This window comes from Echinops telfairi, unplaced genomic scaffold (genome assembly GCF_000313985.2).
Source record: "Echinops telfairi isolate 266 unplaced genomic scaffold, ASM31398v2 ScPeMD7_12;HRSCAF=54, whole genome shotgun sequence".
Lineage (NCBI taxonomy): Eukaryota > Metazoa > Chordata > Mammalia > Afrosoricida > Tenrecidae > Echinops > Echinops telfairi.
In genome coordinates this window covers 2,599,489-2,615,420 of record NW_022103909.1, presented here as the reverse complement: position 1 = coordinate 2,615,420, position 15,932 = coordinate 2,599,489, and the positions used below count along the sequence as shown (strand labels likewise).

The 15,932-nt window shown below is 43.4% G+C and overlaps 1 protein-coding gene and 1 pseudogene across 1 annotated transcript in view; both read left to right on the top strand.

Annotated features, from left to right (window-relative positions):
• Window positions 1-6,600, top strand: part of TMPRSS12 (transmembrane serine protease 12) — a 22,841-nt gene extending 16,241 nt beyond the window's left edge. Inside the window, exons 4-5 of the mRNA XM_013006916.2 lie at window positions 1,267-1,409; window positions 6,319-6,600. Coding sequence (XP_012862370.1) covers window positions 1,267-1,409; window positions 6,319-6,573 — 398 coding nt within the window. The 3' untranslated portion in view covers window positions 6,574-6,600. The remainder of the gene's footprint in view (window positions 1-1,266; window positions 1,410-6,318) is intronic.
• A 4,386-nt stretch (window positions 6,601-10,986) lies between these two features.
• LOC101638193 lies at window positions 10,987-11,974 on the top strand (annotated as a pseudogene).
• The last annotated feature ends 3,958 nt before the right edge of the window (window positions 11,975-15,932 follow it).

Below are 15,932 nucleotides of genomic sequence, written 5' to 3'. Positions count from 1 at the left end.
TGGTTACCAGTTGCGCTGCCAACTGCAAGGTCATGCAATGGAAACCACCGTGAGCGTGAGATGGGACTTTCCTCTCCTGCAAGAAGTTAGTCTCATAACCTCACAAGAGCAGTTCTCCCCTTTCCTATAGGTTTGCTATGGGTCGACATTGACCCAATGGCAGTGAGTTTGTGGTTTGTGGTTTCGAGAACTACTCCACAGGGCTTCCTTGCAAGGCTGTCCACCTTTAGAAAGGTGACGAGCACTGCTTTCCTCAGCACAGGGGCTGGTGGGCTCAAAGCACTGACTTCTTGGTTGGCAGATGAGCTCTTTAACCACTGCATACCAGGCTCCTTTCACAGGCCATTTTGCAGCTGTTTAAATGTTTGTGGGACGAGAGCAATGCTTAAGAGACCTGGGAATGACTCTTTTCCTGTTCTCCATGAAACCACTCTGAGGAAGATAAGGAAGACAATATGGTACAGAGGAAAGAGCTTGGGCTTTAGAAAGAAGCACAGACTTGGGTCTGAAAGGATCCTGGGCAAGCTCTTGAATATTTATCAGCAATTAGAGCAACAACAACAGGAGCAAGGCTCCTTTATTTAGGCTAGCTACTTATAAAATACTAAGCATTTTAGTGCCTCCAACAATCCTATGAGAAATGCTGTACTGTTGCTGAGTAAAGGGAGGCTTACAGACAGTAAATCACTTGTTTAATGTTACACAGCTAAGCGATGGGGTCAGAGCTCAGGATGGAGTCAGAACTCAAGCACAGCTGCCTGCCTCACAGCTCATGCGTCCCCTCCACACTATACTCCATTGTCTCTTGCAATGTCACATCCTTTGCACAAGATGCTTTGAGTGGGCTCTCTGGCAACATGGTAGGCTGGCATGTCCTTGCTACGGAAAACCGTTAAAGAGACACGATCCACCGGTCTGTGTGAGAAGGTGGGGATTTAGAAAGGTAACTGGAATTCTGAGGGCATTTGCCAAACGGGTCACACAGAGGATTGGTTTCTGTGGTTCCCTGAGCCTTTGTGAGGGTGAGACTCAGGGAACGAAACTTTCCCAGGAGACACATGCCTGCCACAGAGAGCTAAATATCATGAGCATTTTGATGAAGATGCTTTCAGAATTTTCCTAGGCATATATATGGTGATATATAGATAGCATTTTACAGAACTGTTAAAGCAGCCACCCTGCAAAGAAAATCTATCATACACCAAAAACATCACTGTCAAAATGCCTGCTCTCCAAAATAACGTATCGATATTTTGTTGTTGCCAGGTAATGGTACAAATACCTTACAGGAAGCAGAGGTGCATTTTATTTCTCGAAGCATGTGTAATTCTGAGAAGAGTTATGGGGGAATCATTCCTAACACTTCGTTTTGTGCAGGTGATGAAGATGGAGTTTTTGATTCTTGCAGGGTAAGACCAAATAATTTTACTTACTGTGTTAGTCTGGGTAGACTAGACAAACAAATTCATAGACACTCATATGTATGTAAGAAAGAGGTTTATATACAAGAGCAATTGAATGTTGAGAAAACATCCCAGCCCAGTCCAGATCAAGTCCAAAAGTCCATTATTAGCCCATATATCTGACACCAATCTATAAAGTCCTGTTCAGAGTCACTAAACACATGCAATGATGCTGAATGCAGGAAGATCACAGGCCAGTGGGTGGGAAGTCTTGTAGATTCAGTGGCATCTCAGCACTGGCAGGGGTCTCCAATTGGCTTCTCCAGGTCCAGGCTTCTGGCTGCATCAGGGTAGGTCCATGTGACTTCCTCAAGGATGTTTTGCAGGGAGTCAGCCTTGTCAGTAGAGAGTCTCCAAGGAAGTGAGCAGAGACAGACAGACAGACAGATAGACAGACAGACAGACAGAGAGTCTCCTGCCTCAAGGGAGGAAATACAGGAGTTCTCAGCACCCTCAGGAGAAGTCCATGCCCACACAGAGGCCTCATTGCCTATGACCCGATTGGCAGACTAGACTCCACCCCTTCACTCTTAATCCTCTCAAGTCCAAAATTGACACCAGATTATGTAACTACCACACTTACAAATATTTTCAAAGGCCAGAAGGAAACTTGACCCACTTTTTTTTGGGTTAAACTCTTAATTATCATGTCTAAAATGTTACCTTCTTCCTTTTAGTCTTTTGTTTTTTAAAATATTCTTTTTCTTCTCCACATTCAAATCCTCTTGCTTTTCTGATTCCTTGATTTCTACCATTTGAATCTTTCTCTCTCTTTTTCTCTTCTTAAAAATATCTTATAGAATTTTAGGTGAAAGTTTACCAAATTCCCATGCAACAATTCATATACAAAATGTTCTGTGATGTGGGTTACAATCCCTGTAATGTTGTCCACACTCTCACCATTCACACCCTGCCTGCCCGGTGTCCATCCATCTGGATTCCCTGCCCAGCCTCTTTGCTTTGGATAAATGTTGACTGTTTGGTCTTGTATAGTTGATTGTTTCAAGGTGCACGTTTTCTCAGGTGTTACTGTTTATTGTATTACTTGCCTGTAAGGTGACCTCTGGGTGTGTCTTTGGTTCCAGGTAAAAAGGGTATTTTAGGGTGACATTCTTGGGGATTCCTCTAGTCCCTACCAAACCAGTAAGTCTTATCTCTGTTAAGAAGTTGAATTTGATCTACATTTTCTCCCATTCTAATGGGGGATCTTCTTTTGTGTCCCTAATTAGAACAGTTGGTGGTGGTAGCCAGGCACCATCTAGTTCTAGGTTCAGGGTAGAGGAGTGTACAGTTCAAGTGGCCATTGGTCCTGTGCACTAATTTCTTCCTTGCATCTTTCATTTGACTTCTTTCACTTTCCTTTGCTCCAAATGCAAGGAGACCAATAGTTGCGTCTTCAGCAGCTGATTGCAAGATTGTTTAAGTGGAGTGGAGGGTGTTGGAGGCCAACATTTTAACATCTAGTAGCAACATCCTCCTAGAGAGAGGATTAGTATTGTTCTAAACACCTTGGTAACATTTTAAAAAATTGTGATTTGAGCACCAGTTGACAGAATAAATTGTTTTTCCGTTCACTAATTCCTACACATTTGTATTTGTGACATTGGCTGCCGTCCCTGCTATGGAACCGCGCTCTTCCCACTTCCTCCCTGTTTGCCATTGCCCTTCATCCTCTCTCCTGCACTTTCCTGCCCTCTGCGCTTGAGGTCTGGGCAGATGCTGCCTTTAGATCTCAGACGGTTGATTGTTCGAATGAGGGTGCGCCCCCAGTGTCGTTGTCCACCTCGCAGGCCATCATTTGGTTGGAAGTTGAGCCACAGGGTACATTCATGTCCAGGCCTGAAGGGTCTTTAAGGCCATAGTCTTAGGGGTTCCAGCAATCTCTAGGAGACCGTGAAGCCTGGTCCTTTTTGTATGATTCCGAGTTTTGTCTCACATTTTTCTCCCACTCTCTTCTGTGCCTTCTGTTATGATCACCAGCAATGGTTGCCTGGCACTCATGAGCTTTCAAGACCCAGATGCTACTGACCAAACTAAGATTTAGATCATTCCCTTTGTGGACCAAGTTAGGCCAATTGACCTAGATGTCCCCTGAGATTACTGCCGCGGTCCAGCCGCGGCGGGGTGAAGGGTCCCCTGTTCGGTGGGTAAGGCGTCGACGTGAGAGGGAGGGATGAGCAGAGTCAGGAGTCAGTGATCATCTTCTGCTTTATTACAATTTTAAGGTTCTATTTAAAAAATATTTTCTGACAATCATACAATCAAAGCGGAAAGAAAAAATTCTAATAATAAAAGGTGCAAAGCATAGAGTTTTCCAAGACATTCTGTTTAAATCTTCTCGGAACGTTCTTTCTGAGTGACTGGTTCATTTAAGTTTTCAATCTTGACCAACGTACATTGTGATTAACCGTAAACATGAATAGTTCTTGAAATAGGTCTGTAGTAATGGTGCCAAACAGTGTTCAAGTTCAAGAAGTGGATAGGAGGAAATTGGCATGAACTTGAAATACAAAGTTCTAAGTTAGCTAAATATTCTTTCTATGCTTCATCAATTTTACGTTCTTTAAGCCTTCATTCCATTTCTTTTACCTGCCTTTTCAATGGGGCTTTCACTGTTCTCTTGTTTCCATTATGCACTAGCTACACAATCCACTCTGTAATAACATTTTTGTACACCTTATTTGTCTTTAATAGATCTAATGCACCAAACTTGGCCACCCCCTTTTATTCTTTCCCATAAAAATAAGGTTAAAAATTTTACACGCTTCCATTTACCTCAATAATATGTTCTCCATTGTTGTCATAAATGCCAGTGTAATTCAAAGGAGGGAGAGTGGTCTTAGGGGTTTTTTCATTACTGTCCCCTTTACTATAAGCAAATTTATTAAGGGGCTTTACTGAGTGAATTAATGGTTGTTTCTTATCTTTGGCACTCTTTCCCAGAAAGGCAGTCATAGGGAACTTCTCGGGAGTTACTGTAGTCAGTTGGCGTTGTTCCAATTCTAACTTTTGCATTTTTCCATAAATATACCAAAATCCTCATTCCCTTGTATGGCTTTGATAATTAACTCAGTCATTCTATCATTTGCATCCCTTCTCTTTATGGGTACTGTGATTTCCCCTGAATTATTCATCGTGGTCTCATTTTGCTCATAGTGGCAATAATGGTTTCATTTTTACATGGTCCGGGATAAAGCATAAACATACTCCAGAATATCGTAGTGGCAACAACAAAACAATTTGTGAGCAGATTCCAGCAACCAATTCCTACAGTCCGACTTCGTTGAAGTCGGGCCATCTGTCGCTGGACTTTGTCCTCAAGGTCAGCCGGCAGGAGTGGTCCCATCAGATTACCATCTTGGCTGTTCAAACCCAATAAAATAGGGAGTGTTTGGGTATCTCTAGGAATTATCTTGAGCTGCACCCCCTATGCGGTACTGATTAAAACTCAACTCACTGCCATTGAGTCAATTCCAGCTTGTAGGAAGTCTATGGGATAGAATAGAAGTGTCCATTTGGGTTTCCAAGATGGTAAACCTTTAAGGGAGCAGCCCGCCTCATCTTTCTCCCACAGAGAAACTAATGGATTCAAGTTGCTGACTGCAATTAGCAGTTCAATGCATAAACCACTATCTTACCAGGGATCCTTTTGTGGTACTTATTTATTATGTATATGAATATATATGCAGCACATTCAAACATATGTACAAAAATATACCCATGTATGCGTGCACATGTACTTCCGTATACCTTCTCACACACGTCTTGCATACATATCTAACTATACAACCACTCACATATTTTTCCTTACTATTACTGTTGTTGAAAAAAGAGTAAAGTTTACAGCCTATGTTGGTGAATACCAAAGGGGTCTTAAAAGCTTGTGAGCAGTTTTCTGAGGCACAAATATTGATCCGTCCCTATCCAGAAGGAGAGTGATGAAAATTGAAAGGCACATGGAAACAATTAGTCCAATGGACTAATGAACAGTGCGATCATCAGTCTCCACAACCCTGAGACCAGAAGAACTAGATGGTTCCTGGCTCCTACTACAACCTGCTCTGAAAAGGATCACATTAGAAGGACCTGGGTAGTGTGGGAGAAAAATGTGAAATAAAACTCAAAATTGTAAGAGAGATCAGGCTTACTGGTTGGGTGGACCAGGCTTCCTACGGTAGTGGGACCACTAAGACTATGGTTTTTAGTCACCTTTCAGGTCTGAAATCGAACTTACTTCTGATTAAGGAAGAATGGAAGCAGGACGCACAGGGGAAAGTATACTAAGTGATGGTGCATTAAAGGATGCCGATGCTCTGTCAGCCTTCAACTAACTCACAATGAAAAGTTAGAAAAAAGGAAGATGCCATTTCCTGCAGGACCCCAGCTTACTCTTCTCCTCTCACTAGCAAACTACACTCATTCAGAAAACTACACTCATTCAGAAAAGAACCCTTCATACGTGCTTTTCACATGATATTAGCAACAGAAGTATTCCAGTAGACAGTACTCTGTTTTTTTAGACACTCTCTGTTACGTTCCTCCAGGATGTTGGTGTTTAAAAGTCCAAACAGTTTGATTTATAGAGTTCCTTGTCAAAGGGATGCAGATGGGAAGCTTCCCCACCAGCTGTGTTTCCTGCATGAACCAGGCCAGATTAAATAGCCCCTGTTTTTGTTAAGAAATTAAATTCAAAATCGATGGTTCTTTATAACTCAGAGGAGTGTTACAAATGCACACTTCTATGTATTTCTATGTGCTTCTATTATGTTCTGTAGATGTCTAAATTTTTTCCAGCTTTATTGTTGCTTAAGGAATAATAGAAGTAACTCATATTATTTTGGGACTTTTTTCACAGGGTGATAGTGGTGGACCGCTAATGTGCTACTTGCCAGAACAGAGACGCTTTTTTGTAATGGGAATTACCAGTTACGGACATGGCTGTGGTCGAAAAGGTTTTCCTGGTGTCTATAGTGGGCCCTCCTTCTACCAAAAGTGGCTGACAGACCACCTCTACCAGAAAAGTACCACTAAAAGCAGATCTAATAAAAATATTTTACTCGGGCAGGTCCTCATAGTCTTACTTTCTGTTGTCTTACTAGTAACTACATAAAAAATCTGAAGACTTTAATAACTTTATTTTGTATCGTGTCACTTCCCACCCTGTTCCGCATAAAGAAAACCCCTTATTCTTTCAGCAACAATTGCCCACTTTATTGTACTCATGTGAGCCTTTTTTTTTTGGAAGGAAAGGATTGTGTCATATTAAATATGTGATTATAAGTTTGACTGAACCACATACTTCTTTGATGTATCTTGATTATTTTGCTTTATCATCATAATTTTGTATTTGGAATAATTTCACAAGTTTTGTATATAATATCTAGTCAAAGACATACTTTATATGTGTAAATGCCAGCTAATAAAGAGTGTATAATGAATATGAAAGTTGCTCTTTTGTTAAATTAATAAAACTTTCAGGTTAGAACGTATTTTATTCAAAAATGCTTGTTTGTATGATTCCCTGAAATTGTCATCTCGTTTGCAATCTCAAAGGATATTTGGTGAAATAAGCACTTGTCTATGTAGACTCTAGTTAAGCCAATTTACTCAATATATCGATACTTTGTTTCTTATACAAAGAACGAACTGTGACGCAGACCCCTGGATCACTGAGTTTTCATTCCTGTCAGTTGTCATTGAGTGGCTGTGACTCGTGGTGACCTTTTGTATTAGACAATGATCTACTGCTCAGTTCTGCACCAATGTCATGATTGTTGGCGTGTTTGAGCCCATTGCCACAGCTATTGTGTCAACACAACTTATTGAGGATCCCCTGGGCTTTGTGACCTTCCACATTACCAAACAAGAATCCCTTTTCAAGCAATTGGTCTTTCCCGATGATGTGTCCAAAGTGAGTTAGTCAAAGTCTTGCCATCCGTGGTTCCGAGGAACATTCTGGTTGTATTTCATCTAAGGTGGATTTGTTTGTTCTTCTGGCAGTCAATGATATAGTCAGTATTCTCACTGACACCCCAATTTGAGTGCAATTTTGAATGTAACTAGTATCAGAATCAAGCTATAGGAGATTTCCATTAGCTCAAAAGTTCTCTTGTGACCTTTCCCAGGAAATACCCCCTCTGGCTCCAGGCATCCACCCATCCACATTTATTCATGGTAGATCTTGTTGGTCCTTCCCAGAGTTTTATATAAATGTCATTCTATATCATGTTCTTTTTAGCTTGGCCTTGTTGAGGTAGTTAGTTTATTGTGCCAACCTGGCCAATAAACACATGTGGGGTTAATGGAAGGGCAGGGATAAATGGCTGTGACCTCACCTTTCTAGTTCTTGGGTCTCTTGCTTTGTGATGGTCGGACCAGGTGCAACTGCCTTAGCCAGTTCTCTGCTTCAGCTTGCAAGACTCACTTCCTGTAAGACATCCCTGAGAAGAAGCCATATGGACCTAGCCCGATGCAGCCCTGGGTGCTGGAGCAGCCGTGTGGAGACTACTGCCAGTGCTGAGATGCTTACACTTTCACTGATTCAGCTTTCCTCCTGCAGTCAGCATCATACTGTGTTTTGTGAGATGGAGGAGGACTTTGTGGATTGGTGTTGGACATATGGGTTAATTTTGGAATAATGTTGGACTTGTGGGTTTGGGCAGCATTGGGTTGGGATGTTTTCTTCATGTGCACTTACCCTTTATATAAAACTCTCTCTTATACATGAGTTTGTGTGGATTTGTTTCTTCAAAGTACCCAGACTAACACACTTGTTAACTTAATAGAATGTTCCTGAGATTCTTCTGTTGTTTCATCCAGCAGTAATTATTCCTTTTTACTGCCGGGTAGCATTCAGTCATGTAACTAGATCAGAATTTGTTTACCTGCCTTTTCTTTGATGGACATAGGGGTGTCGTGTTTGTCTTCACCTCTTCTATGTCATCAAATTGCTGTCCTTTCCTGTTCCTATTCATTCTTGGAAACAAAAAGAAGTTACATGGAGCAAAGTAAAGTGAGTAAGGTGCATGGGGCGAGAGAGACATGTTGTTTTTTGCCAAAAACTGGTGCACTGAGATGGTTGTAGGAGTAGGTGCATTGTTGTGGGGTGGGGGTGGGGGGAAACCAGTCCCCAACACAGGACCATCATCAGGGCTTATTAGGGAGAATTTTAAGAAAATGGGAGACTGCACTAGTGTGAAAACAGGCCAGTAAAGTTGCATCAAGGAATTTACTTTCACATCCACAAGATACCAACTTATTCTTCAAGCATGTCAAGAGCTGTCCTAGAGAATTTTGTTGTGAAGACTCACCCCATCCACCCCATAACACTGATCTCTGCCCTTCAGGTTTTTCTTTTGTTCCCCAAATGCAAAAGAACATTGCAAAGGCACACAATTTGAGTTCCTCGAGGATGACAAAACTGCTATTTTGATGTGCTTCTCCTGTAAAGAATTAGTCTTGAAAACCACAGGGGCAGCTCGCCCATGTCCTATAGGATTGCTATGAGTTGGAAGGACTTGACAGCAATGAGTCTGATTTTAAGACCTTGAAGACTACAGAATTCTTTAGGGAGGGTTAACGAGATGGAAACACCATCTTTATGTTCCCACAATGATAACCCATTTAATAACAGAGAACAACAAAGGCTGGAGAGGGTGCCGAGAGATTGGAACTTATGGCAGATACATAATTTTATATCACCTTGATAAATAAGTGTAGGGGTGTGTTAGGCAGGGTTCTCTAGAGAAACAAAACTAGGACATTGTGCAACTCACAAGTTGAGGCAGAGAACTAGCAAAAACAGCTGCACGCTAGTTGGATCACCAGAGAGCAAAAGAGAGGGGTGAGCCTTGCTGAGCCATTTATTTCTTTGCCCTCCAGTCAAACTGTGACCTGATTAATTGTGGGGAACAGAAGGATTTCTCTTAAGCTGTCTCCCCCAAAAATATGTCTTGAGAATGACTGTACACTAGGCAGTCAGCGAAAGTAGGTCAGAGGTTATTCTCCTTAACAGCCATCAAGAGTGGATTGGGAGTCATTCTCACTGAGAGGTATCAGCTGTCTAGATCAAGCAGACTTGATCAGAAAAGATACACAAGTGTCAGCAGACAGACCTGGACCTATCTATTTTTTTTTCTTGTTTTGCTTTCTGGTTTGTTTTTGTTCTTGTTTTTCTTTTGCACTATGTCTATATATAAGATAGGCAGGACAAACAATCCTGAGGAGAAAACAATGGGACCAGTGGTTCCAGGGGACATGGGAGAGGAGGGGGCGGGGAAGGGGAGTGGGGAGCCAACAAACTCAGGGATAAGGGAACAACAAGAGATCTAAAATTGATGGTGAGGTGGGTGTATAATGCCTGGTGGGGTTTAATCAAGTGCAATGTATCCGATAGGAATAAATGAGAACGGAATGGAGGGTGAGCATGATAGTGGGATAGGAGAAAGGTGAAAGGAAATAGAGGAAAGGAATAGGAGGCAAAAGCTATTTATAGAGGTATAGCTATAAGCATGTATGTATGTAAATATACTAATTTATAATGAAAGGGATAGAGGCCAATGTACATATACAATGTACGGACTTTGGACCTCTACTCTAGGCCTCCCTTAACACAAGAACACTTTGTTCTAATAACCTGACACTCTTTGATACTCACCTTCCCGACACCATCACTGAAGACAAAATGGGTACATAAGCAAATGTGGTGAAGAGAGCAGATGGTGCCAAGCTATCATAAGATATAGCATCTGGGGTCTTAAAGGCTTGAGTTTAAACAAGCAGCCATCCATCAGGGAAGCAAATAAGCCCACATGGAAAAAGCACACCAGGAGTGTGATCAGGAGCTGTCCACGGGATCAGGTGTCAGGCATCAAAAGATTCAAAACAAACAACTATTTCTATGCAAAGAAAGGGGTTTGGATTGGAGACCCAAAGTTCATCTGTAGATAATTGGATATCCCCTCACAGAATCATTATAAGGAAGGGATGATTCAACCAGGGTGCAGTATACATCATTCCTCTACTTCCTGAATGCTTCCTCCCCCCTCACTACCATGACTCAGTTCTGCCTTACAATCTGGCTAGACTGGCTCTTGACACATGGAATTCAGGGCAGACAGACTTCTCAGGAACAATAGTGGGAGTAGGGATAACACCAGGGAGGGGGGATAGTTGGGGAGGGGTGGGGGGAGAAAGGAGGAACCCATCACAAGGTTATATAGCACCCTCCTCCCAAAGAGGACAAATAAATGTGGGTGAAGGGAGACAATGGACAATGTAAGATACTAAATAATAATAACAATATATAAGTGATCAAGGATTCACGAGGAGCTGATACCAACGGCTCAAGTAGAAAATGTTTTAGAAATGATGATGGCAATATATGTACAAATATGCTTGACACAGTTGATGTGTGGGATGTTATAAGAGCTGTAAGAGCCTACAATAAGCTCTCTGCTCCTCCTCGTGCGGCAGGCAGTGCCCCTCCTGGTCCATGCAGTCCCAGCCACATGCCTGAGACACGATGATGAAGGTCGGAGTGAACAGATTCGGCCGCAGTGGGCACCCAGTCACCAGGGCTGTTTTCCACTCTGGCAAAGGGACATTGTTGCCATCAGTGACCCCTTCATTGACCTGAACTACATGGTCTACATGTTCCTGTACAATTCCACCCACGGCAAGTTCAATGGCACCGTCAAGGTTGAGAACAAGAAGTTTATTGTCGATGGGAAGGTCATCTCCATCTTCCAGGAGAGACATCGGTTAACATCAAGTGGGCTGAGGCCGGTGCTGAGTATGTCATAGAGTCCACTGGTGTCTTCACCATCGTAGAGAAGGCTGGGGCTCATTTGAAGGATGATCATCTCTGCCCGTCTGCCACCGATGCCCCCATGTTTGTGATGGGCGTGAACCACGAGAAGTATGACAACTCCCTCCAGATGGTCAGCAATGCCTCCTGCACCACCAACTGCTTGGCGCCCCCTGGCCAAGGTCATCCACGACAATTTTGGCATCGTGGAAGAACTCATGACCACAGTCCACGCCATCACTGCCACCCAGAAGACCGTGGACGGCCCCTCTGGGGAACTCTGGCATGATGGCTGTGGGGCTACCCAAAACATCATCCCCGCATCTACTGGTGCTGCCAAAGCTGTGGACCAGGCTATCCTGGAGCTGAATGGGAAACCCACTGGCATGACCTTCCATGTCTCCATCCCCAATGTGTCCACGTGGATCTCACCTGCTGTCTGGAGAAAGCTGCCAAGTACGATGACATCAAGAAGGTGGTGAAGCCGGCAGCCGATGGTCCCCTAAAGGGCATCCTGGGCTACACTGAGGACTAGGTTGTCTCTTGTGACCTCAACAGTGACCCCCACTCTTCCACCTCTGATGCTGGGGCTGGCATTGCCCTCAATGACCACTTTGTCAAACTCATTTCCTGGTCTGACAATGGATTTGGCTACAGCAACAGGGTGCTGGACCTCATGGTCCACGTGGCCTCCAAGGAGTAAGAGCCCCCCTGGACCACCAGCCCCAGCAACAGCGCTAGAGGAAGAGAGGCCCTCAGCTGCTGGGGAGTCTTTGCCCCCAGCTCACTCCCCCAACACACTGAGAATATTCCATCCAGACCCCCTGAATGGAGGGGAGGGGCTTAGAGAGCCCGACCTTGTTAAGCACCATCAATAAAGTACAGTGTACCCAGCCCCCCCAAAAAAGAGCCTCCAATAAAATGATTCACAAACACACACACACACACACACAAAATCGGTGGCACAAAACCTCTTTAAAGTGTTGAAAAGCAAGGATGTTACTTTAAAAAAAATCATTTTACTGGGGCTCATACAACTCTTATCAGAATCCATATATACATCCATTGTGTCAAGCACATTTGTACATTTGTTGCCCTCATCATTCTCAAAACATTTTCTTTCTACTTGAGCCCTTGATATAAGCTCCTCATTTTTCCTCCTTCCTACCCACTCCCCCCTCCCTCATGAACGCTTCATTATTTATAAATTATTATTATTTTGTCATATCTTACACTCCCCGATGTCTCCCTTCACCCACTTTTCTGTTGTCCATGCCCCAGAGAGTAGGTTATATGTAGAGCCTTATAATCAGTTCCCAGCAAGGATGTTACTTTGAGGACTAGGGTGTGCCTTGAAGTCTGTTTGGGGGGGTCCTCGGGGGCTTTGTGGCTTGGCGTGGCTCCCATGGATGATCTGTTGTGTTCCGTTCTGTGGAGTGTTCAGACCAGACTAGCCCCTCTGTGTGTCCCAGTATTGTCCTCTGTCACGGTGTGCTCCAGCGAGGAGACACCCTGTCTTCAGCTGTTGTCAACCCTGTTGTCCTCTCGGTCCCTTAGCAGCTCGTGCATGGACGTCGTCCTCAGGGCTTGGTGTGCCAGTAGGGGGTCTAGTCCCACACTCTTTTTCCTTCCTGGTTTGTTTCCATGTGGGCATGGCAGGCTGGCCCCCTCCCCAATCAGCGTTGTCCTCTGTAGCACATTCTTCTATGGAGGGGGTCGGTTTGGCTCTGGCTGGGACTGGCCCTGTAGCCCACTCTGTTCATGAGCTGCTCCACGTGGTTACATTGCCCTCAAGGTTTGGTGGGCTGTGGTGGGGTCTGCATGCACACCCCCAATTCTGTGGAGACATAACCAAGACTCTCCCCCTGGGTGGGATAGTGCCTGCTCCCCCTGGGCCATCATCCCCTCCTTTTCTCCCTCCCTTTTCTCCCCTTCCCCCTTCTTTGTGTTGGAATAACATGTCCCTCCTTGGGTTTGGTCTGACCCCCACCAGCTGCCTGTACCTTAACCCGTAGAGTGTGAGATGAGTGGTTTTTCTTCTATACCTACCGTGCTGATCATACTTGTCCTTTTGCGATTGGCTGACTTTGCTTAGCATAATCTCCTCCAACTCTTCCCATGCAACGATGTGCTTCATGTGACCATCAGTGCTTTTCAGCGATGCATAATAATATTTATTTGGGGTTTTCTTAAACACCTGGATGCATGCCAATTTGAATTTGTCATGCTGACTTTTTGTAGGTAAGGGGCTTCAACTTGCCCTGAAGACAGAATTAAAAGGGTCAATATGTGGAAGTCATTTTTGGACTCCTTTTTATAACAAATGCCTATGTTCATTAGCTGGCTAATGGATAAACAAGTTATTATATTAAAAAGAAAAACAAATTCACTGCCATCCAGTGGATGCTGACTCAAAGTGACCCTTCAGGCCAGGGTAGAACTGTCCCTATGAGTCGATGAGACAGTAACTCTGGACTAGAGTAGAAAGCTCTTTTTCCCTTGGAGCAGCTGGTGGCTTCAAACTGCTGACCTTGCAGTTAGTTAGTAGCACAATACGGGACCGCTATCTTACTAGCACTCCTCTGCGAACTGGTATGGATGTAAACCATGGAATATTACTCAGTAATAAACTGACTGGACTATTGATACATGCAACCGGGAGGGCGAGTCTCAAAAATAATTATGCCGAGAGAAAGATGCCAGACACCGCCTCCCAAAGTAAATGATCCTATGTTTCCTCCTACATACAAATCTAGAAAACGCAAACTAATCTCTAGGGACAGATCTGTGTAGCCTGGGGATTGGTGATGACAGGTAAGGCAATGACAGGGGTAAATAGAAGCCTTGGAGGGTGATGGATATGTCACCTGGATTGAGGAGCTAGGCTTTTTGGAGATTGTGTCAAAGGTTTTTAAACTACATGCTTTAAATATGTATCACTTATTATATGCTAATTCTGCCAAAAAAAAGGTTGCTTGAAAATGGAGAACATAAGATATTCATTAAAAATATGCAGGCATAAGAGAGAGTGAAATATCAGGATGTTCCCGGCATTGATCACTTTGTTTTGAAATGTAAATGCTATCACTATTTGGTTTCTGCTGTTTTTTTTGTTTTTGTAACTTCTGTTTCCCTGGTCACTCTAAAGTCCAGGCTTTTCTTATTACAAAGAGATAGCGATAGGGCTGCTATGAGTCAACATTGGAAGTCATGCCCTAGGATGATGATGCATAATATTCCCTAAAATAAAATGATAATGATGTCTCTATAATGAACCAGAAACATATATAAGACATAGATATATGAATGAATTTGGGGCTTGTGCTTACTTTTAGCCCCAATCTAAGAACAATTAGTTCTTATGACATGGCCCTTGATGCTCACCCTCGTGAAGAGATCACTCAAGAAAGGTAGGGTGCTGTAGCAAAGTGTGGTGAAGAAACTTGAAGGTGCCCAGCTATCAGAAGGAATAACATCTGGGATCTTAAATGCTTGTCTAAAACTAACAGCCATCTAAGTGAGGTGTCAACTAAGTCCACATGGAAGAAGCACACCAGCTTGTGTGATCCAAGGATTGTAAATAATAAAACCCAAATCCAAGGCGGGAATAGTATCTGAGCTTAAATTGTGAACACCCAGTTTTCAGAAGGCTATGGATGACAGTGGAAGCCCAAAATCCATTTTCATAGTCCACACATGGATTGTCTATGGTGAACCCCCTTTGACCATAGTTAAGGGATGTGGATAGCCTTATTATCAGACAGAGCATTTGGGAAACAGAAAGATTTCTCCCAAGTCGTCTCCCCCCCAATATAAGTTAGACTTATGACATTGCTTGCAGCTAATCGTAAATGATTGTCAAGTTACCTCCCTGAAGGCAGTCAGTAGCCAGACTACTGTCTGGTCCCACCCCAGGTGGAGCCCACTCCCTGCTGTTAAGGACAATGGGCTACTTCTCCCTAAAGGCTTGTGGTCATGTTTGGTCCCTGTAGGGTGGGTTTATACCCTAGTGATAATGGTTTCTATAGTGAGCCAGAGAACAGGTCAAACCGGCTCATTGACATCCAAAGTTAGGCTGCCATCCTGAATCTAGAATCCACCCATCTTGTCACATGTGTACCCCCAACCCCTCCTCTTCCTATTGTGTGTATACCCCTAGATTGTCTCCCTCCCATTATTGTATTACCTATAGCACAACCCTTTCCTGTGACGTATGTCTTCACCTGTAATTAGGGGGCTTGCATGTCCCCAGAGAATATAAAAGCCTTGGTTAGCAATAAATCTCTCTCTCTCTCTCTCCCCACATGGACGACCAAGTGAGGCTGAGGTGAGCATGCTACCATGAAATGTGTCTGGCTCCATTGTTTCAATCTCTGTTCTATCTCTCATTCTCTCAATGACTTTACTATAATCTCTACTTATTATTGCTGTACTATTGCACCTACTGGACCTGTGGTGATGTGTTAGGGGCTGGTTTCCCTCACAAGAGAGCATTTTAAAATCTATGACGGCAGAGGTAGTTAGGTTAAAATGTAATATCTTATCATTTGATCTCCCCTTTGACCCATTTTAAAGTTGTTTCAGTTTTTTTAAAAAAGAAGATGAGGAAATACGTGTGGATTTGAACCTCTGGTGAATCCTGTCTGACCACAGACAAGAGA